This window comes from Melopsittacus undulatus, chromosome 1, assembly GCF_012275295.1.
Source record: "Melopsittacus undulatus isolate bMelUnd1 chromosome 1, bMelUnd1.mat.Z, whole genome shotgun sequence".
NCBI classification, from domain to species: Eukaryota; Metazoa; Chordata; class Aves; order Psittaciformes; family Psittaculidae; genus Melopsittacus; species Melopsittacus undulatus.
Window position 1 is genome coordinate 56,061,203 of NC_047527.1, and position 24,350 is coordinate 56,085,552.

Consider the following 24,350-nt stretch of genomic DNA (forward strand, 5'->3'; position numbering starts at 1 on the left):
GTGGTCTCGCTGACTTTCAATTATGGAGATGTTCATCTGCACAGCCATCAGTAGAGTTAATTTTAGTGGCAGAGTGTATAATTTGGAGTCTTTTGTGCATGCTTCCATATCCAAATATAGTCTTAGCATTCCCATTAAACAGATGAAGTAAGTAGGAAAAGATTTGATACCTCTCTACTTTAGTTTCTTTTGTTTTGTTTTCCCCTGTGTCCTTGAATAGCAGCTCTGTTGTATTTTATAGGATGTAAGAGATCTGATTATCCACCTGTTTGGGAACTGAAGAACTGGTTTTCTTCAAACTTAAAGATGCCTTTTAAGTAGTAGTTTTTTTTTTTTTTTTCTCATTGCTTAATAATGTTTAATGAACATCAGAGTTTAGTGTAGGTGAAAGACTACAGTCCACTATAGTCACCACCTGCATTTTCGAGGTAGACCTTCTACCTCAAGACCAAGGTTGTCTTTTTGATTGTTGCCTATTATTCTTTACTTAAAGCAAGTTGGCACAATATTGATCTGATTTCTCTGGGTCTACTATGAAGAGTTTCTTCTCAACTGCAAATAAAATTATGTGCATCTCAGCAAAGGAATAGTAATTACAAACCTTATGCCATGCATTCTGATTTAAACCACAGCATCATGACACTGAGGTGCCTTTTTATGTGTGGATATGCTGATAAACTCTTCCCACCTGTTCCATTCTACTATGAGATAATGTTGTTGAATCATGGTCCATATAAAACAGAAAATTGAATTTTCCATATTCCACTGTTCCCACTGTTCCAGAATGTCAGAGGTTACACTCACTGCATCTACAGGTGTAGTTTACAGTATGGGCTTGCTGGAATATATGGTATTTTCAGAGCTTGGCTAGGGTTTTATACTCTAAGGTGTGCCCTCATTGTTGGTTTTATTTTTTTTTTTTAACTTTGTATTTTCTTATCACTGCTACTAAGATCAGGTTTTTAAAGGATGAAAAAAAGGATAATAAACCTTGGTTTACTAACCTATCCCTTTCTCTTTTCTGCTACCAAAATTAATTTTACATCATGATTTCCTAGGAAGGACCTGTTTCAGCTAACTGCTCATTTTTAACATTAAATATAAACCCCTAGAATTTGCTTAAAGATTTCCTCTTGTGTCAACTTTTCATTATGTTAAAAAGTAATATCAAATGAGTACTCTTCTCCTGCAATGTAGCTGCTGATTATTTTGTTATATGCCAAGTACTGAATAAATAAATCTGTGTTTTTTCTTTTTTTTTAATTCAAAGTGGTCTGCATATACAGTCAGTGCTTTGGATCGAATAAAAATTACTAAGCAAGCTGCAACACCAAAGTCATTTTGTATGTGAACTCCAAATTACAGGAACTTAAAATTACCAGAACAAATATGCTTTAGAGAAGACAACAGTAATTCAGAATGTAGATTTGTTCAGTATAGCTTGTCTTCAGCTGAAATCTATTTACTGCATGACACAAAGAAAGACCAATATCTGAAATTACTGTGCATATAAATATGCACATTCTGGAGGGTCAGCCTCCTTACACATAAGATATTTGATGTATGACCCGGGGAATTACAGACCAGTCAGTCTCACCTCTGTGACTGGCAAAATCTGGGAGTAGATTCTCTTGGAAGGCATGCTAAGGCACACGAAAAACAACAAGGTGTTTGGTGACAGTCAACATGGCTTTACTAGGGGGAAATTCTGCCAGACCAATTTGGTGACCTTCTATGACGGGGTACAAATTGATGGACAGGAATGGAGCAGTTGATGTCATCTACCTGGACTTGTGCAAAGCGTTTGATACTGTTCCACATGACATCCTTGTCTCTAAATTGGAGTGTCATCAATTTGATAGGTGGACCACTCAGTGGATAAAGAACTGGCTGGATGGCCGCACTCAAAGAGTTGTGGTCAAAGGCTCAATGTTCAGCTGGAGACTGGTAATGAGTGGTGTCCCTCAGGGATTGGTGTTGGGACCAGTCTTGTTGAACATCTTTGTCAGTGACATGGACAGTGGGATTGAGTGCACCCTCAACAAGTTTGCCGATGACACCAAGCTGTGTGGTTCGGTTGATACACTGGAGGGAAGGAATGCCATCCAGAGGGACCTTGACACGCTTGTGAGGTAGGCTGATGCCAACTTTATGAAGTTCAACCATGCCAAGTGCAAGGTCCTATCCCTGGGTCAGAGCAATCAAAGGCACAGCTACAGGTTGGGCAAAAAGGAAATTCATGGTAGTCCTGTGGAGAAGGACTTGGGGGTGTTGGTCAATGAGAAAATGAACATGAGCCGGCTTCAGTGTGCGCTTACAGCCCAGAAAGCCAACCATATCCTGGGCTGCATCAAAAGGAGCGTGACCAGCAGGTCAAAGGAGGTGATCCTGCCCCTCTACTCTGCTCTCATGAGACCTCACTCGGAGTATTGTGTGCAGTTCTGGTGCCCTCAACATAAAAAGGACATAGAACTGTTGGAACAAGTCCAGAGGAGGGCCTCGAGGATGATCAGGGGACTAGAGCACCTCCCATATGAAGACAGGCTGAGAAAGTTGGGGCTGTTCAGCCTGGAGAAGAGAAGGCTGCTTAGAGACCTCATAGCAGCCTTCCAGTATCTGAAGGGGAGGCCCATAAGGATGCTGGGGAGGGACTATTCATTAGAGACTGTAGTGATAAGGGGTAACGGGTTGAAACTTAAACAGGGGAGGTTTAGACTGGATATAAGGAAGAAATTCTTTACTGTTAGGGTGGTGTAGTACTGGAATGAGTTGCCCAGGGAGGTAGTGAATGCTCCATCCTTGGCAGTGTTCAAGGCCAGGTTGGATGAAGTCTTGGGTGATATGGTTTAGTGTGAGGTGTCCCTGCCCATGTCAGGGGGGTTGGAACTAGATGATCTTAAGGTCCTTTCCAACCCTAACTATTCTATGATTCTATGTAGTTTATGTTGAACTTTCAAGCTGCACTTTTAGGCTTGGTTAATTTATTAATGCCTTGGTATTTAAGCTTTCTGGGTCAAACACGTTTTTGCTGAGATGTCTCTACTGTCACATTTGGGACAGATATGGCCCACTTTATGTTCTGGTAATTTTTATGGAGTATTTCCTCTAGAATTCAACAGTTTGTAGTTACTGTACACACACACACACACAAAGGGTAGCTATAAAGAATTAATAACTTGTTGTGGTGATCATTTACCATGTCTACATTTATAAAGTCAAAAGGTCTGAGGTTCAGATGTCTTTTAATATTGTTCTATTTGGTCTGTTACTAGCTATAGTTGTACTAGTATAGAAGTCTATTTTACATAGGAACTATGATGTTCAAGCAACTTTAAAAATAGTGTATTTAATACTGGTAGTGAAGTGAAAGTTGTTTTGAAATATTCAAAAGGAAATTTTAGTTGTGGTTAGTATACATATGACTTTTTGATTATAGGACAGTACAGAACTTTAACCTGAAATGGATGGTGAAAAATTCATTCAAAATTTCTAATAAACATGATTAATAGTTTTAAAATTATGCCAAACTCTATTTATCTATCTTCCTTACATCCATTTTTATTGTTAAATATCAGATTACAGTCCCACATACTGAAATGTAATCCTTTTGTTTTAATATATTTTGGATATAATAATAACCTTTTCTCTGTGAGTAAAAAGTAAAAAGAATAATAGCACTGAAGGAGATAAGCTATCATCAACTCTGTTTCAAATCATAAACATTGAATAAAATATCATAACTCTGACTGTGATTATTATGTATATCAGTTACAATTTCCTGTTGTTCTTCCTAAAATAATTTAATAAGATTATTTGCATTCCTGTTTTGCTCTCCAAAAGCTAAACTAAAGATGCCTATGACTCTCAAAAAGCTATAGCAACTAAAAAATAAATAAATAAAATAGATTAACATTTTACCTGTCTTTAAAAAGGGAAAAATTATCATGCTCATCACCCAGTAATATATTACAATGTTAAACAGGAATAATTCTGTACCCTATGCTCAAAGACATTATAATTATTAATTTTATTATTATTATTATTACTACTACTACTACTACTTTTCACAGTGCCATTTTTTCCAGTGATTCTCAAAATACACAAAACATAAATACTTGATTGTTATTGAAAAGTAGCCAATAATGGGTTAGCACACAGATCTTATTTGTGAGCAATGACAGAATAATAAAAACTTTGGGAAATAAATCTCGTGGGTTTTTATGTTATAGGCAAGTCCAAAACATGGAATACAAATATTCATTTTATAAGCTTCCATATTTAATTCATGGTGTCTTAAATACAAGGAACATGAAGCAGCATTTGCTTTAATGCCTGTGCTTGATTTGTCAACGAGATGCCTAAAGTCCAAAAGAAATGTCTTGTTGCAAGCACCTCTGAACACGAGGTCGCTTTTGCTGAGTGGAAATTACCAAATGCAGAATGAACAAATCAACTGCTCATACAGAAGCATGAACAGATGCAAAAATCTATAAGGAAATTACTTTAGCAAAAGGGAAAGCTTTATTCAACTGTAGACTAAAGTCAGCTAAGCTGCAGTAAAAAGAGAGGCTCTGTGATTCAGAAATCAAAACACAGTAAAACATTTGAAAATAGCCATAACAGATATCCCCAAAGGACTTTTTGATATGTCCAAGTAATGCTAAATCATGTAATGAAAAAAAAAAAAACAAGCATTTTTCTGTCTATAGCTTTTTTTGTTCATTTTGTAGCTTAAAAAAATACAAAATAAAGCAAACAAAACAAAAAAACCCTACCCCAAACAAAACCAAACAAACAAAAACCAAAAAACAAAATAAAACCATAAAAGAACAAATGACTGTTGGAGTCAACGGTGTAGCTGGGGGGATGGGTCACCTGACCGATGCTAAAACATTCCTAATGGTGATGAGTAGGAAATGGAAAAATCCTACAGGGAAGGATGCTTAATACAACAATCGCTTAAGCTGCCAGCTAGTGATGGTGCCGCATGGGCTATAAATGAAACATCAGTTCACCATAAATGAGTATCTGGTATGAACCTGGTCTTAGTTTGGTTCTTCCAGACTATGTTACGCTGTCTGAAAATACCAGGCCCAGGTTTTACACCTGTGACACTAACTGGAAGCAAATCTGTGTCTTATGTTTGAGTTTTTTTGCGGAAGTTTCTGTCTGTACTACCTTGTTACCTGTTTTTGCAGACAAACAAGATGTGTTGATTTTTTTTTTGAAGTGGGAAAAGTAAATGTCAGTCTTCTGAAATTTAAAGCTATACATGTATCAACAGAACTAATTTTGGAAATAGACAAAATACAGCCTGTATGCACAGTACTGAAATGATCAATACTGAATAGTAGCATCACAGAACAAATCTTCATTGCAATGAAGAAACTGATGGCTAACTCTTTCACACTTACCTGGCCAGAAACTGCATTTTCACAAACAAATGTTTCATAATATTGAGGGAATTCTGGTGCATGATCATTAATGTCAAGAACTTGTATATACACATTTGCTTCTGAAATTTTTTCAGGATTTCCTAAAGGATAAAAAAAGACAGAAATCAAGTCACAAATAATTTACTTCATATTTTAAAATAATGTGGACATTTTAAAATTTTATAATTCTTAAATATTTTCTGTCACTCTTACTTTTTAGTATTTTGTAATGTTGAATATTTGGGAGAAAATTTCACCAAAATTCACATACTTTAAAAATATTTCTGCCACTGCTAAACATGGAGAAATTGCAATACAGACTAACTTAATAAGCTGAGCTTATTTAGCTTTTATTTTTGCTCAAAGTATTATTTACATAGAGGGTTTACTTATTAGGTGTTTTGTATTATGAAGCTGTACTGCTTCTGTTATCCAAGTACACTTTATTAATGTGGCTTTAGATATAAAAGATATGTCAATATGGCTTATTCTTTTATGTAAACGAAAATAAACTGCTAATGTAAGTCCCTTTTTTCCTGCAAGTACTGCATTTACACATTTGTAGTGCTCTAATTACCTCAGACAAGGAAAAGCTTAACTTTATTAGTTTCATGGCGCAGGAGTTGAAGGCTGAAAAACTTATTTGTTTATGTAACAAAAATGTTTATAAATATGTCACCTAATACCAAGGGAAGGAAGATATGGAGGTTCAGCACTCTCCTGGACAAACCAGTTGCTCATGTTTTGGACAGACATATTCTTTGCTGGGTAAAATCTTGCTGGATGACCAAGACCAAAGAGTTGTGGTGAATGGGTTTAAGTCCAGTTGGTGGCTGGTTGCAACTGGTGCTCCCCAGGGCTCAGTACTGGGGCCTGTTCTGTTTAATATCTTTATCAATGGTCTAGACAAAAGGACCTAGTGCACCCTCAGTAAGTTTGAAGACAACACTAAGCTGGGAGGGAGTGTTGATCTGCTGGAGGCTCTGTAGAGGGATCTGGGTAGGCTGGATTGATGGGCTGTGGCCAATGGCGTGAGGGTCAACAGGGCAAAGTGCCGGATCCTGCACTTGGGTTACAACAACTCCATGCAAAGCTGCAGGCTTAGGGAAGAGTGGCTGAAAAGATGTTTGGCAGAAAAGAATCTGGAGGTGTTGATAGCCCGCTGAGCATGAGCTGTCAGTGTGTCTAGGTGGTCAAGAAGGTCAATATCGTCCCATCTTATATCAGAACTAGTGTGGCCAGCAGGACTGGGGAAGCAATCATCCCCTTGTACTGAGTAGTAAGGCTACACCTCCAATGATGTTCAGTTCTGGATACCTCCCTAAAAGAGAGATACTGAGCTACTGGAGTGGGTCCAGAGAAGGGCAACAATGGTTAATGGTTGAACTCTATGATCTCAAAGGTCTTAACCAACCTAAATTATTCCATGATTCTACACTGAGTACTTCTGAGAAATCCTTTTCCTGTCAGCACATCAAATCCTCATTCACATTGCATAGCACTGAGAAATGTCTGCCTTTCCAAGATGTAATGTATTACTCTAGTAGGCAAGAAGCTTCACTGCAACATTTATTCCTTTCTGTCTCACTTCAAACTCTATGGGTTTGGTTGGTTCCTACCTGGATTTTTTAATGTATAATTCACTAGTTGCTTGGAGCAAACATTTGTTTTCTTGGATCTTGTGGAATCTGTGCTGATAGCTTTGAATCTTTTGCCAAAGGAAATGGCAGCAAAAGCAACTACCACAGAGATAAAGGGCTAGCTACTCAGCAGTTTCACATTGTTATTCCTCATGCGTAATCATCAGAGCCTTGCTAATTTACCAAAGCTTATGATCTGTCAGAGTCATCTCAAAAATACTTTGTGGGATGACATTTCTCTTGTTGATTCTCAATATCCATAATAAGACAATAGGCAATGAAACAGTGCTTGGCTTATTCTTTTTTAATAAACATAAAAAGTAGAATACATCCCTTTTCAAAATAATACAGAGCGCAGGACTTAACCTTTTTTACTTAATTCAGAATCAGATATGTAGGGTGGATATTTGGCTGGATTGGGATTGAGAGGAAAATTTTGTAACACTTATTAGGAGGCAGGGAATACCTTTGGTGGTTTCAGTCATGTACAAAGTGATATGAGAAGGACCCAGCTACCTTGGTGTATTCCCACCTTTCTTGTTCATAAGATTAATGTATACTATATTGGCTTTAAAGCCTACCGTTTGCTTGCACAAACATTTATATATCATCTTTCAGCCTAGAGCTGCCGTTCACATCTGTTTTACCAAATAACCCTTCTTTTTTATTTATGCTTGGTTATAGCCTCATTTCTACTTCCTTACTATATATCAGTTGTTGTGTTCTTCTTTTGTCTTTGTTTGGTTTAGTTTGGCTTCATTTATTTGGGGCTTTTTTTTTTCCTCAGTATATGATTGAATTATGAGGAAGGGCATTTCTCACATTGCTGTTGGAAGATAAGAGTATGGAAGTTTTAGATTTTCCTGAAATCACAGGCATTTTTTTGAGAGGAAGCAACACATTACAAAAAAAAAAAAAAAAAAAGCCACTCTTGGAATCTGTCTGGTAAGTATTTAATGACAATTTTAAGTGAAACAGAGTGACTCCTTCAGTTGAAATTACAGAAGATTTGGTTTCTGTGGAACAAAGTCATCCACAAAATGTTGCATAAACACAGTATATGATTATAGGAATAAAAGGCTATTCACGATATAAATCATTTCAGTTATGCCTCGACCAAGGTGACCTAACTTCAATGCTTTTGAATATAGTGTTATAGACAGTGACCTTATCATCATTAAAGAAATAATGAATAAAAACATGAAGATAATGAGGGCTTGGTTTCTCTACAGTAACTTTCATTACTGTGAAAGACTCATTTTCTTTTGCTGCAGGAGACAGTTATTCATTTGTAACATTTGGGTCTTTCCCATTTTATTGTTTAACTAAACAGAAAAGTCCAGATCTAAGTCATCCTGCTGTGTTTCCATAGCGCTATTCAAGAAATGACAAAAATATGCCAGAGATCAATGTTGCAAACACCTGCTAGCTGCCCAACAATGTGAGAAGTAAAATACCTTTGTGCTTAAAAATTCACAGAGAAGCTGAAAAGGATGATAATGCTATTGATTCCCAAACACAATGATAGACTTCATTGAAAATGGCTATTGAGTTTCCTATATTAAACTTCTAGCTTTAATATTCTACATATAAACAGGGAATGCTCCTTTTTAGGAACAATGTAATTTATGAGTATGTGCTTAAAGTAGTCTTAGTAATAAAATTTAATTGAGATTTGGGATTAAAAACTATGCTAAAACTATTTGGCAGAACCTGTTCAATTTATTGATTGGACTCTAGTTTCATAAGTTTTCTCCCCTTCCTGAAGATGGATGTGATTAGTTTTTAAATAATATCCAAATAAACATGTTAAACAGCCTTACAAACCAGTAGCTGTTCATTTTCTAGATTGTTGTCTCAGAGTTAGTGCAACTAGATCACCAAAAGTACAAACAGCATCTCTTTGCATTTGACTTTAAGAAAAACCTGACAGGTGAAATCTATATAAAGGATGCTTCACAGTATTAATTGTCCTTGAATAGAAGTCTAGCTGGTTTGGGCCTTACATTCACAATTATTTTGACCCACAGGTTTCTGACTGATGTTAAATTAGACCCTGGCTAATTTCACACTAGTCAAAAATCTGGTGTGAAATTAACCAGGGTCTAATTTAACATAAGATCTTGCACTGCAGGAGCAATTCATATGCTTCAGCATAACTTGAAAGCATTACAGTCTCAATCCTATTACAATTTCCTTTTTTTCTTTTTTTTTTTATAAGGTCATCTTTTATGAAAGCACAGGACCTTGGAGCTCAAATGCACCTTATTTCCATTTAACAAATCATTTTAATAATGCTCCTTAATGTAGCAAGCAACAGTACTATAATAAGAAAGAAGCATGCATTCTCAATTTAAAAGAAGGCATATTCAGAGGATAATTACAGTTCAGAGTTTATAAACCACAGTGTTCCATAAATTTCTTACTCACTTGTTTCTGTGGCTGTAACAGTTATATTGTGCCAAGAAGCTACCTCTCGGTCCAGAGGTTTAGTTGTAAAGATTGTTCCATTGTGTTCATTGATGCTGAACAATCTTTTTAAATGCATGCCATGGACAATAGAGTACCTGCACCAAAAAAGGTAAAGAGACTCCTTAATACTGAAATGTTCCATCAGGAGCAAGGACATAGAAAGTTATTGTCATCTGAGAAAAGAGATCTGTGCATATATACATATAAATGTGTGCTGTAACAACTCAGATCATGAAAAAAGTATACTTATAAACATTTAAAATTCACTGCTGCCAAGATCAAAGCTCTTCTTTTTATATAACTAAATATGTCTCAGATCTATATTAATGTGAACTGAATCTGAAATGCATTATTCATCTTCTAAGTCAGGCTCACAGCAGGTGAATGACTTAGTTGAAAAGAAACAGCAAAATTGTCACTTGTGAAATGAATAACACTAACAGCTAAGTGGAGGTATAATAGCAAATCTATTTTATCATTGCTGACATGCTCTGATGCCAAGGGAATGAGAAAGACAGACAACTATCTGTAATGAGGTGACACCTAGACAGAGTACAAAATCGTAATACAAGAGATGGTTTCAAATGAGTCCAGTGTTCCTGAATCTTCACTGAAAAGGCACTGGATGCTATGTCCATATGTGGACATGCACATGCACGCATGCATACATACATACCATTCAAATTGTTAAAGTCTAACCACTGGTCACAGGCCAGAGATGGACTGAAAAAGACACCAAAGATATTGGTTCAAATGGAAAGGATATTTACTAGTATTTTTCATGCCATACAAAAAGAAGACCATATGTCACAGTTCTTAGTAGAGTCTATTTCATGGAAATAAAACCTGTTTGAAGAGTTGAAAAGATTTTACCACTCCAGTTTGGAATTTCCACATGCAACTACTCCCTCTCATATTGTACCTTTAGCTGTGCTTCACAAAGTCTTTCTTTTTCCTCTTGGCATTTAGGACTGCAGCTCAGATTATACGCCAGAGGTTGGATGACTCTCTAACTTATTATTTATAGTTACATTTTGTCTGTTTTGAAAATCGGTAGAAGGGTAAATCAGAGAACCAGCACAAAATAGACAGTGAAAGTTTTTATTTGACCCAAAGATTTGACGTTTATAAACTTCTATTTTAGGGATTTACAGTTATTTTTTTTAATGTAAGTATTCTTCATCATCCCTTCCCAAAGCTTGTTTATGGTTTTCTCACATTAGTGTTTTGTTTTATTTATTTGTTTGTTTGTGTTTTCTTTTTTCTTTTTATTGCAATCTGATTCTTCATAGATAAGTTTCAGTAAATAACTGTTGGATATTTTTAGTTATATTTTATTATTGATGCAGTGAGTTTTTGTTGCATGTCTTTTTTCACTCTGTTTGAAAACTGGGGTCCACAAGGCAACACAGCTGCTTTCTATATTATAAGCAGCTGCTGTAATTTGTGATAGCAATGATTTAAAAATTAGATTCAAATGCATGGCATTTCACACAATAAACATATCTTTATATTAGAAGTGACATACTCTATTTTAAAGAAACTCAATAATGCAACATATGCATTGCTGTTTTGAGACTATGCAGGCATATTCACTTTGTAGCAAATTCCATCAAAATATTTCAATCTAAGAAGTCATAGACTGGACTATGTGTAAATGTTTCACAGGAGCTGTTTCAGTCATCTAAAGAAACCACAGAAAAAGCTCTTTTTTATAAAAAAGGAAATATATGTATATTTTTATTTATTCTTACTTAATCTATTACCAATTTACTTTATAACAGTAAATGAATGTAAAATAACAAATGACCTTTCATTGACTAAACCTCTGAAACCATACTTATAGGTCTATATATATATACACACACACACATAAAATCATCATAGAATCGTAGAATGATTAGGGTTGTAAAGGTCTTTAACATCGCCTAGTTCCAACCCCCCTGCCATGGGTAGGTTGCCTTGCAGTAGACCATATCACCCAAGGCTCTGTCCAACATATATATATTTCTTCTATTAGGAGTCTACACACCATAAATTATTTTGTGGCTCATTCATTTTCCCCTATAACCTATGTTATCAAAATTACACAGTACATAGTGACATCAAGCAACTCAAGAAGCTGTTGCAATTATAAACCCCATATTAAAGATTAATTACCTGCTTTCTCCCACAAGAGACAGAAAAATTAGTTTGTAAAATTAAAAGCTTGGGGGGCTCTTTTTATATAATATCTTTATGGGGCAATTGTAGTAGATGTAGGGCGATAGCAAATTTTTAGTCATGCTGAGCTGAACAGATGCCAGAGGAGCTGTTCTGTGTCTCCCTTCCAGCAATGAATCCATCTCTCTGTATCTCCAGATTTGGAACAGACTTGAATACCTCCAAGCATTTATAAGGTTTGGCTGTGATATCATAGCTCTGCTGTTGTGCTCAGCCTCTTGCAGGCCACTGTCTAAAATATTGTTCTGTCTCAAAGTGATTGCAACAATGCACAAAGTTCATTTATATAGATTTCTGGTTAGGGGTCAGGATTTAACCTATTGTACTGGTTTTGGATGGGATAGAGATAATTTTCTTCATAGTAGCTTGGATAAGGCTGTGTTTTTCATTTGTGACAAAAAACAGTGTGGATAACACAAGGATGTTCTGATTATTGCTAAGCGTTTCTTACACAGTGACAGTGTATTTTCTGTTTCTCATGCCACCCCACTAGCAAGCAGGGTGGGTGTGCACAAGAATCTGGGAGGGGACACAACTGGGACAGCAGATCCCAACTGATCAAAAGGATATCCCTTACTAATGACATCGTGCTCAGCAAAAAAACTGGGAGGGGGTAGACACTTGCCACCAGATGGTAAGCAATTGTTTTGGGTTTTTTTTTGCATCACTTGTTTTCCTTGAGGCTTTGTTGTAGCTTTTCTTTTCCCTTTTGTTGTTATCTTTGTTTCTTTTTTATTATCATTATTAATAATTATTATTATTAAAATGTCTTTACCTCAACCTAGAAGTTTTCACACTCCTACCCTTATGATTCTCTCCTGCACCCCAGTGTGTGTGGGAGTGAGCATGCAGCTGTGTTGTCCTTAGAAGGCTACTGGAGTTAAACCATGACACTTAGAATAACCTGGACTATCACAATGAAAACTTGATTAAGTGTAATCATGAACCAAGGTCAGGAACAGAAATAGCCTTTGGAAATCACAACTGCATTTATGTTTAAGGCCTGTTTGTATTTAAGTTGGATACCTGACAGGGGAGTCATCATCATCTGGATCTCTAGCAGTTACAACTCCCACCAGTGAGCCACTCACAGCCCCTTCAGCAATCTCCATCACATAATTCTCCATGGTGAAAACTGGAGGTTCATCAGCATCTTCCACATTAATTTTGACAATAGTTTTGTCTTCAAATGGTCCTTCTTTCAGAAAACGATCATCGATGTACCTGTTTACAACTTTTGCTCCAATACTGTATCTCTTCTTACTTTCATAATCCACTCTCTATTAAGAAAGAAAGAGAAGTAGAACTGTTTTTTTTTTTTTGTTTCACATTTGAATTAAATACAGTTCGGGAAGTGGTGAGACATTAAAAACAAAAAAAAAACAATACCCTTCTTTTGGGAATTTTTCAAAAGGAGTTACTACTACGGTTTTTTTCTTCTGTTAAAAACACTTTAAAATTAAACTCTGTTATGCCATTTCTTTTTGCTATCACATGCAGGCTGGCTTTAATGCAACACTAAAAGAAGTCTTTCTGTAGAATGACACCCCTAAGAAAAACAACTTCTATTAATGCTTGGTTCACTAAGGTTAAAACTGATGTAGGTTTCTACTTTTTTTTTTCTACTTTTACTAAACTGTAAGTTTAGTGAACACTGTTGTTTATTTTCACATAAACAATGGGTCAGTTAATCTGTAGGGGTTAATACAATTATGTTAAAATTTAGCCTTAAAAAGAAATAAATCCCCAAAAGCAACAATGAGTGTTTGATAAGTGCATTATTATTAATAATAAGCACATTATTATTTTATATAGTCATTAATTTCTGTAATAAAAAAGCAAAAAAAACAACGAAATAAATACCTTCCTGTGTTGTAATAAATCCAAATAGAAAAAAAAACCCACAAAACTCCAAACTATCAAATTTATAGCACTCAGTTCTTCTTGATCCTGGATCTCGCTAGACTATCTATATCTATCATCATTTCAGATGGTGACCCAGAAATCTGATCATTTGATTCCAAAATAAGTCACACAGTATCAAAGCCTCTTAAATATCTCAATTAATTAACTGGTATCTTTTTTTGAGACAAGTGTTTTTTCAAAGCTATGTCATAACAAAACCACCATTGATTATAATACTGTAGCACATTCCAGCTTCAGTTAAGTTTAACAAAGGGTGCTCGAAGTGAGGAAATATTGTGCACAACTTATTGATAAAGATTTTACAGATCATGCACAGAAGAACGTTTTCTCACAATGAGAATATACTGTTGCACAGATAGGAATAACACTGAGGTACTTTGTCACTTTTGTATTCAGTAGTAATGAGTCAAGAAAAGTAAACAGAAAGAAAAACATTTTTCTTTTTATTCCCCCAATATCCTAATCATATCACAAATGCTGAAGAAACATATAGTAGAATGCAAAACAATAAGCCTGTTCTGAACATCCAGATTGCTTGAGAAGGGTCATTCCACTATTCAGAGATTGTTTAGAAGGTTTCTGAGATCTTACCTTTTTCAATAAGATGATTCCTTCTTGAGTCTCATTGTTAGTAATGATATCAAAAACATCTGAACTATCTCCTTCAATGGAATAGTTCATGGCTGCATTCTCCCCTATGTCACTGTCTTCTGCGAAGACTTTGCCTACAGTAGTGCCCACAGGAGCCTCTTCAGAGACACTCATATAATAGAGTCCTAAGGAAATAAATGCCACCACAGTTTAGTGAACAGTTTAGCTGTAGCTATGATGGCCTAAGGATCTCAGAAATTTGAGTAAAGCCAAGACATATTTTACAATGAGGATGGTGAAACATTGGAAGGGGTCACCCACAGAGGTGGTAGATGCCCCATCCTTCAAAACACAAAAAAGTCAGTCTGGACAAAGCTTTGAGCAACCTGGTATGGTTGAAGATGTCCCTGTTCACTGAAGCTGGGTTGGAATACATGACCTTTAAAGGTCATTTCCAGCCCAAGGGTTGGAAAGCTGTGATTCTATTCTATGATTCTATGAACCAACAGGGTGATAAAAGAGGGGACAGCAGCACTTCCCTACTGCATTTCACTAGTTCTTCTTGATAGCACAGCTAGAAGAGAAGGTCAACTTATCTGCCATGAATTTTACAGTATCTGTTGGAAAAAAAATTTAAAAAGGAGAAAAAGAAAGGAGGTGAGGTAAAATGGTACTAAATATCCTGTAGCCCAGATTTTAGACTTAGACAAATTAAACTGTATGGGAAGCAGTTTAGTAAGTCATTTATCTCAAAAGCCTACTGATAAAAACCGCAGACCTGAGATCTTTTGTAGTGATAGCTTTTCTTTTCATTTTTGAGCTTTGTATGGAATTCATTCTATTTTTATTTAAATCTATACACTGAAGTCAAAGCACAGACCTCCCAGTGAACTTAACAGAGTTATAGTACATCTAAATTTCCTCAAGGCTTCAACTATTTTAAGTAGCCTATACTCACGCTGTTGAAATTTAGGTGGATTGTCATTGATGTCAGAGAGGTTGATGGTAACAGTGGCTGTTGCTGAAAATGACCCTGCTTGTCCAACCATATCTTTGGCTTGAATGATGACCAAATACTGTTCTTTTGTTTCTCTATCCGTTTGGGAAGCCATTCTGATGACCCCTAAAATCAAAAAGTATAATAAAAAAACAAATAATAGTCCCATTTTTTCCCAATATCTGACCATATATTATCTGATAAATTGCATCCTTTGATGCAGTTATTAATTGACATGTACACTGTCCTAATATTGAGAATTAGTATTCATGGTAACATCTATGCTGTATGACAGAAGCATTCTGCATACTTTGAGATGTGGGGAGTAAAACATAAAATATATCTCCTCCATCATACATAACCATCTTTCTTCACCAGTGTCATGATTCAAGCCCGACCTGTAACTCAGAACCACGAAGCTGCTTGTTCATTCTCCCCCCCCACCTTTCTTCCCCCACTCCTGGAGGGATGGGGAGGAAAAGCAAGAGAATGTAACTTCCACGGGTTGAGATAAGAGCAGTCCAGTAACTAAGGTATAACACAAACCACTGCTGCTACCACCAATAATAATAACGATGAGGGAAATAACAAGAGAAGAGAATACAACCACTTACCACCTGCCAGCCAATACCCAGCCTATCCTGAGGAGTGATCTAGCTCTTCAGGATAACCGCCCCCAGTTTATATACTGGGCATGACACGCTGCGGTACAGAATACCTCTTTGGTCAGTTTGGGTCCTATCTCTGATTCCTCCTGACTTCCCCTCCTCCCTGGACTCACAAAGTCCTTGGTCAGAGTAAACATTACTTACCAACAACTGAAACCATCAGTGTTATCAGCGTTGTTCCCAGGCTGAAAGTCAAAATCACAGCACTGCACCAGTTACTAAGAAGGAGAAAAATGACTGCTACTGCTTAACGCAGGACAACCAGAAATCAGGATTTTTGGACAGACGTCACATACTTGTGTTTTTTTTTTTAGCACAAGAGATAGGAATTATCCTGCGTACATCAGGAAGGGGGAGAGTGAGAGAGGGGCTGAGTGGTTCTGAGCTGCTGGCTGGGCTTAAACCATAACAGAATGTCACATAATGAGTCATAGAGCTGTTAATCCAGAATTTTTCCTAGATCCATTTGCTGGATGAGGTACTCAGAATCCAACTCATTTCCTTAGCAAAATAGTTTTCTAAATAAATTGTTAGTTCTTCAAACAGAAAGTATTTCAGAGAAAGAATTGATTGGTTTTTAAATCTGCGACCTATGCAAAGATGTGCAAATGTAAGGTAGTATTAGTTGATGTTTGTGTCTGAATGAAGACATTTTTACATCCATTTCATGTTAGTTTATTAATGTTTTCAAGTTGCGAGATTATTTGTAGTACCTGTTTTTGGCTCCACAGAGAAATAAGGCTGTCCCTGAATGAGACTGTAAAGTAGACGGGCACTATTCCCATAAGAAGGATCATCACCATCTGTAGCTGTTACCTGTATAACTGAAGTACCTTAAGGAAAAATAAAATAGACTGTGCTTATTGCCTTCTTGTACAAATTACGAAATATAAAACCTTTTTTTTTAAAAAAAAAGCTTTTAACAAACCAGTTATTTTGCCAAAAAAGTCCTGAAAATTTACAGGAGCAAATGGCATGTTCTAAAATTTATCATTAAAAAGGGAAAATAATTCCTCAGCAACTATTCTTGTTGCATTCAAATTTTGAATGAAAATATAAATAAATAGCATATGACTTTTCAGCACTGTATGTTGCTTAAAAGACTATGTATCTTCTGATATGTGAATGGAGTACAAATAATTGTTTCTCTTCCCGTTGTATATTCTTCAAAGTATTCTATGGAAGTTTACCATGGGAATAAGAAAACACAGCTGCGTTATCACCAGTAGGCCTACTGATGACAAAGAAATTAATTGTTAGCAAAAAAAGCAGCCAAGAAGTATAACAAGGCTCTGACAATATTTTTTATGCTTGAGTCTTTAATGAGCCTGTCCCATTGCAAGAGGGACAGCAGAATCTGTAGTGCAAAACCGCAGCAGAATCAATCTGCAGAGCTTGATTCCACCTCTGGCTGGAAGCTGGTTATGTCCTAAATACAAGACTGACAGCAATCTCATGGCACCATCAATGCCACGAGATTGGTAATATTCACAGTAATATAATTTTGAAAGGTAATAATTATTTTTGTCTTTTTTCCTCACCTAGGTTCTGCAAAAGGATACAAATATCACTTCTTGTAAATAATGGCAGGTAGTCAAGCTACTTTCTAAAACTTTCTGGCATGGTTGGAATTGTTTACTAGTATAGCTGGAGGAGAAAAAAAAGGAGAAACTATGGCATGCAAAGAGTTAGATCAGAAACACAAACTCAAGGTTGATACTTATCTCTAGTAAAGCAAATATATTTATTTCTGAATTTTCCATCAGTTATATAGTTTTATTTTTAAATAGAAATTAAGAATGCTTTCTCATATAAGGTTATGTTGAATGAAATATTTTATTAAAAAAAAATAATCTTTTGCATTTTCTCTCAGTTTATTTGGCAGCACTTGAAGTGACTCCGTAATGCATGTTATATTCTCTCAGTATAGAGGTAGACGAAAACCTTATCAGTTGCCACTACCTTTTGGAGTTATATGTCCTTCAAAACGTACCTACAATACTGAACTTCCAACAAATAGGTATGCATCAAATATGTGTGTAGATGTATACATATATATACTACTTCTTATTCTTCTGGGGAAATGTTAAATTTAAAATGACAGATTAATATTTAATCAGGGCACATATATGATTCAGAAATAACAGTACTCTTTAATAAGATTGAATGGTAAAGGAAATCTTCAACTACAAAACTGTTAATTTTGAGTAAGCTATGGTCTACGGAAATTGTTCTAATACAGGAAATTCATCCTGTAAGACAATTTAATATTACTTGCATGCAGTCGCTTTGAAAGAAAAAAAATAAAAATGGAGTGCTAGTAAGGAAGAGAGTAATGAATAATACAAGAAGTACAGTCTGTTATAAATACCTTTTTTTACTAAATAAATCTAAGCGCCCACAACTATGTTTAGAAATTGACTTGTTTACAATGCCATATTTAATAAATCAGGAACAAAATCTAACATATGTAGGACTGCAATGTTATTATTACAGCTTTTGTGCATCTCACTCATTTAAAGGTAGATACATTTTCTGCATGATTTCTAATCTTTAGAAAGAAATGTTGAAATTAAACCAGCTTTTGCTCCTCCTCTTAAGCCTCAGCCTACATTTCTGCTTGCCTATTGACTCTTTCAGAATATAGTAGGAGGCAGAAACACAGAATTTGCCCAGTTGGGCTCAGTGAGGTGCAACTGTTGGATATAATGAAAAGGTGAGCAGGCAAGGGGCACCTCGGAAAGAGGGGGATGACCTGGAGGAAAAGCAAAAGCAGATGTCCTACACTCTCAGAAGAAAAACTATTTCTAAACTGAAGAGGCCATAGACCATGCAAAGAGAAGGCATAGTTTTCCCACGTTTTTTTATGACAGATTTCATGATCACTATATGAGACTCTACATTACATATAGACTATGTAGTAAGAAGAAGAAAAATGTTATCCTGGGTTTAGAATATGCTTTTATTTTTTAATTTTTCACTGCTATGAAGTCTGTTTTTCTTTATACAGTTAGCCTAAAAAAAAAAAAAAAAAAAAACCCAAACCATTTACTGAATGGAATCATATTTACCTATACATTTCTATTTTAGTGATAGAAATTACAATGTTGATGTTATGTGGTCAGAAAATCCAAAAAGCCATTTTTTTTTTTTTTGTAACTCTGTGATTGGAGAAGAATAATTGATCAGGTATAAACGATATCTTTAAAACAACCAATTAACACAGAATCGTCCCACAAATAAATAAACAAAAAACCCCAAATAACCCCCAAAATCCAACTCTTGTCATTGCAGGCATGACATGATATAATTGACAATTGAACTATGATACAGTTTCACAACATGTATGTGAAAATGGACATCATGGTAGGGGTAAATTAACTGTGTAGGCTTTCAAACGTGTTTTTGAATATGGGAGTCTGTGTGATGCTGAGGTAAAGTTTAGCCCCAAATATGTGGTTTTCTTTATAAGTAATGTCTTAAACTGGATAGTAAACATGCTTACACATTTATTGCTTTTTAGTATCTTGATTTACGGCAAACAACATTTTGCTGATTGCTGTATAAGTTTTTTCTTTGTATTTCTGAAGCCTTCGTTTTTCCCTTCTTGGCAAAACATATTAGTGCGACATATATTGCAACCCATTAGGTAGACTACAGGTCCCTCATATGACAAATTGTTATTAATTTTTCTAACTGGAAATTGAAATCTATGAAAACATTAAATACCAATGTATTATTGCGTGTGAGTCTTAACCATGTTGTCAGGCATACTACATTAATACAAGTTTAACAGGTATATCAAAGATACTTAATGTATGTATAATTGTACCAAATGGCTGAGGGAAAAACACAGCCCTGTGTTATACGAGTCCATTTGCTGACACACTTTTCATTTACTGTGCCACTTGCATATAAAATGTTAATAAAACTTAATACTGAACCTAAAAGAGAGACAAGAAGTAAAATATATTCTAATCTGTTGGCCTATTTGTGTATCTATGTTGATATTTCTTCTTAACTTTAGGCAAATTTTTTCTGCTTTGATTTTCTGGTTTTTTATGGTTCTCTGAGACAAGTGACCAGCTGCAAATAATTCTATCCTTGCTTTCTTAGCTTCAGACAAAATGTTCACTAACAGTGAAGTGCTTTCCCAAGTATTGATCACAGTTCCTGAGCACGTTTTCTGGGAAAAAATTGCTAGGAGATTCCAGTTCTAATAGCAGTGCGTTGAACTGCTAGAGAGCTCTGAAAAGGAGCAAAGTGCAAGTCTATTGCACTGTATAATTTAAACTAATTCTAGTCTACATCCTTCATTATGCAAGAGGATATTCTATTTTACTGTAAGAAAACCACTGATATTGATGCCATCATGGTACCAATACTGCAAATTTAAGTTGGTTACTGTTTCTATGTACTGTGAGCTTAAAACTTTCCATGTAGGATTAATGTTTTAGGATGCACACTGAAATAGGTTTCATCTCAGAAGTGCAGTCACTGTCCTCTGAAGCCAGAACAGGTGTGCACAACCTTCAGTTTAAACAAATGCCTTTAAAAATTTCCAAGCTTGTAAAAGACAGTCTATAAAATATGTTATTAAATTTTTATATCAATATAGCTATCAGGAAAAAAGTCAGGAAATAAGGAGTTTGGTTCACACCATGCAGTACCTTCAGGTGACATCTCTGGAACAGTGGCCATGTAAGGTCCATCCAAGAACTGTGGTTCATGATCATTGACATCTCGAACCTTGATAATAAATTCTGAATCAGGTTCAACAGGAAGCTGAGTCTTCCTGTTAATTGCTTGTGCTCTTAGAGTGTAGAAGGGTTTATTTTCTCGATCCAGCTTTTGTGTCACGTAAATTTTGCCATTATCTTCATCAATGATAAAAATGCTTCCAGCTCCCTCCCCAGTCAAAGTGTATTTTAGGTAGCCATCCTGCTTGTCTAAATTTGATTGCACCTGTAAGTACAAACCAGAAAAGATTAGCCGCATTTTGGGAGGTGCAAAGTTTTGGAATTTGCATTGTAGGGGGTTTTTTATTTTGTTCTACAATGGGTGCTGGCACTAGTGAGCCTATTTAAAAGAGGGTACTGTCACATTTTCATCCAGTCAGCACTCAGTTTTAAAGTTTTTATATAATAAACATATAAATTTGTGGTAAACCTGAATAAAAGTTGCTTCAGCCACTTTAAATTGAAGGGAATGAATGCAAGTACCTACTTTACTTTGTTTCTTCATCAGCTCTCATAAACTTCTGCTGAAAACGATGTGAAGGTCATTAAACATTATCTAAATTTTTTATTATTACAAATTACAAATGTACTTTGTGAGTTTTGTATATATTTTTTGCACTCAGCAATACTAAGTGTAAATATGAAAGACAGTTCTATTTCTGTTGAAATATTAAAGAGATGAAATGTTATTCTGTGGTATAAGCCTGTATTATTTATTTTTAAATAAATTGATAGACATTTTCCGTTTCCTTCCAGGAATATCTGCATCCTCTGTTGTCTTGCTAAGATGAACTTTATGATGATGATTCCTCTGATGAAGCTGAGCCCTGGAGATCACTGTGGTCCAGCTTCATTTGTTCATGACAACAAACCAGTTCTGTTCATATTAACAATGTGCAACTACTTTTTGAATAGCAATAACTTAATTATTTAACATTTAGAACATTTAAAATATGAACAACTTAAAGTCAAATGTTTTGAAATTAAGTAGTCTTGTGCAAAATATGGGGCAGATTCGGCCCTTTACGAGCGGTCTAGCCAAATTCATTTTAACACCATACAAAATGGATATCTGCCTAAGGGTTACCACAGGTTTTTTTTGATCCATAATCTTGGTTTACTTTTCATGAACCCCAAGGCATGGGAAAGGTGGTGTATATCTAGATCTTTAACCCAAGATGAGGTTCAGATCTGATCACAGAGTGCACCAGACCTTTAGAGAAGTGTGCCTCGTGCTGCCTTTTTATACATAACATGTGTTGAACCACTTCATGCAGCATCATTCACCCCAAAAATATTTTCATGCCCCTGACCATGTTAGATGAGAGATCTTTTACAAATTATATTTGCTGAAAAAGAATAGTTAAGATCCTCAGCTTACTTGTTTTATTAACCTGTACAGAAAAGAATTCATAGTCTTTTTGTTGTAGATAAGAAGTGGGAATAGCGACTTAAAAATAGACTATCTTTTTACTTTCTTTGACGCGGTCTCCTTCGGTGCCTTATTTATGAAAAATTTGTGTGTTGATTATAGGCTATAATTTCATTTACCAAAAGAAAAGCATAATCTCAATAAAAAGGCACAAATACATATGTCTGATTGGACAGTGTTTAGACTAAAATTAATTATACTCTTCAATAAAAAATCCCTATCATTTACCTGTGAGAAATATAGAGGAGAGATTATGAAATTTTTCTAACGCTGTGTGAAAATATATGACATTTACAAAACTTATTTGCAAGAAAATGTTTTCAAGCTATGGAAAAGTAATTATTAAAGAAATCAGTATGTCTACACTTTCTTTTAGAAGTGAGACATCACACTTCTATAGTAGTTATTTCGAAGGAGCTGTGAAAAAGTAATTAATGAATTTTGAACACTTCACCCTTTGGGCCCAATTAAATTTTAGTACTAGTTAATTAGCAGTTAAGCTTATTTGGGTTCATTCATCTAGAAATTGCCTTAAAGAAAAGGAAACTAGATCTCAAGATTACAATTACTTCTAGCATACAAAAAAAGTATTTAATAATAATAATAATAATTACCATCAGAAAGAGAAGAAAGTGGTAGATAAAGCCTACCTTAAGACAATTAAGGCAATTATCTTAAAGCACATTTTTAGAGGAGGGTGAAGAATAATTGCTCCTTGTGCTAAACCTACATTAATCTAATGAACCACGCCAATTCCTGTAGTTTCTCAGTGGTAAAAGGATTTAGTACTAATCTGCTTCATTAAAAATTAATGAGGGATAAATCAGCTGCTACTTAATGTAATATAAAATCATGCTAAATACTGTTTGTAAACTACACTGCACTCAGTATGGCTGCTTTGATGCCTTGCCAAAAATAGCACAAGGAAATTGCCCGATGTTGATAAATAAGTCCTTAACCTTCATTCAGAAAACAGAAAAGAACTTTTTGTCTTGATACCTTCATCTGCTGTATATGGAGACAGCTCTAGTAACAGAGTGAATGTGGAGTTTCCTTGACAGCAGACATAGGTAAAGGATGGTCCTTGGTACTGCCACAACCTCAAGCTCTTGGAGTTCTCTGAACCTAAGTCAGGTCACAGTAAAGGAGAGATGTTGTGCTGCCCAATTACAGCTCCCAAAGATTCAATTTTTGCTTTTTTTTTTTTTATATTGCCAGGTTGCTGGAGGTGCTTGGTCTTCCAAGTCAAGGTAGCAAACTGGTAATCATCACATCAAATCTAACCTTGCACCATTCTTGAATCATTACTTATCATACCTGTCCAACATACACGGGCACCACTGGAGTCTGTTCCTCAGTTACAAAAAGTGGCTCCCATACCCAGCCACGTCTCACTCTTCGAACTGCTGTGGAAGACTGATACGTGTTTTGAGCCAAGCAGTTCTGCGTGCTTGGAGAGCAGGGACGAAGTTGAACCAGCATCAGTGTGAGAGACAGCAATTCAGAGAAATTCATGCTGAACTCTTCTTTCAATCAATCTTCATCTGTGGAAGAGGGGGGAAAAAAGAAAAAAAATCTTGATAAAGCATCACTTCTCTCTTTCCACTTTTACATATTGATTCTGTTCAAATGTAAGAGATGACTTGCAGTGTGAAAAACCTCCTCCTCTCCCTAAAAGGAAAGAGCCAAAACAAAGTCTGCTTCTGATTAAAATAGAGATTCTCTTAGAGACTCTGGCATGAAAGTCGTGTTTCAACTGTCTGTTATGAATATCCCACACAGGGATATGCAAAAAAAAGGAAAATCATCCTTCAATTAATTCATCTTCCAAATTAAGCTGGGTAATTCTATTGTGTAGCCTAAGAATAATTTAATTGAAATAATTGCATGTTTCTGCTTAGGCAGGGCTCATTTTGGGCTCCAGTCACAGAACTACCTGAAGGGTGAAAATCTAGCCTTAGTGGCCCTGATGACTGACAGCTGAAACAGAGCAGTGCAGACAGTTTTTTAACCTCTTCTTTCCTTCTTTCCCAACTCAGAAAATGCCTTCAAAAATGCCAAAGGCTGTAGGGTACCACGAGAAGCAGCAAAAATTTGCAACTTTCTCCTCTGCATGAACAGAAATTTTCATAACTGATTTTACCACCTCTGACATGCTTGTTTTTAATTAAACAAAGGGCAAAAGCATCTTGAAAGCTGTAGGTTTCTGAAGCTAACTTCTTTCAGA

The 24,350-nt window shown here is 35.7% G+C and overlaps 1 protein-coding gene across 1 annotated transcript in view; it reads right to left on the reverse strand.

Moving 5' to 3' along the window:
• Positions 1 to 23,638, reverse strand: part of LOC101868001 (cadherin-19) — a 33,813-nt gene extending 10,175 nt beyond the window's left edge. Inside the window, exons 1-8 of the mRNA XM_005153452.3 lie at positions 23,441 to 23,638; positions 20,623 to 20,917; positions 16,666 to 16,785; positions 15,246 to 15,410; positions 14,288 to 14,472; positions 12,797 to 13,050; positions 9,506 to 9,642; positions 5,415 to 5,536 (exon numbers count right to left, since the gene is read on the reverse strand). Of these exons, the coding sequence (XP_005153509.1) occupies positions 5,415 to 5,536; positions 9,506 to 9,642; positions 12,797 to 13,050; positions 14,288 to 14,472; positions 15,246 to 15,410; positions 16,666 to 16,785; positions 20,623 to 20,917; positions 23,441 to 23,638 (1,476 nt within the window). The remainder of the gene's footprint in view (positions 1 to 5,414; positions 5,537 to 9,505; positions 9,643 to 12,796; positions 13,051 to 14,287; positions 14,473 to 15,245; positions 15,411 to 16,665; positions 16,786 to 20,622; positions 20,918 to 23,440) is intronic.
• Between the last annotated feature and the right edge of the window lie 712 nt (positions 23,639 to 24,350).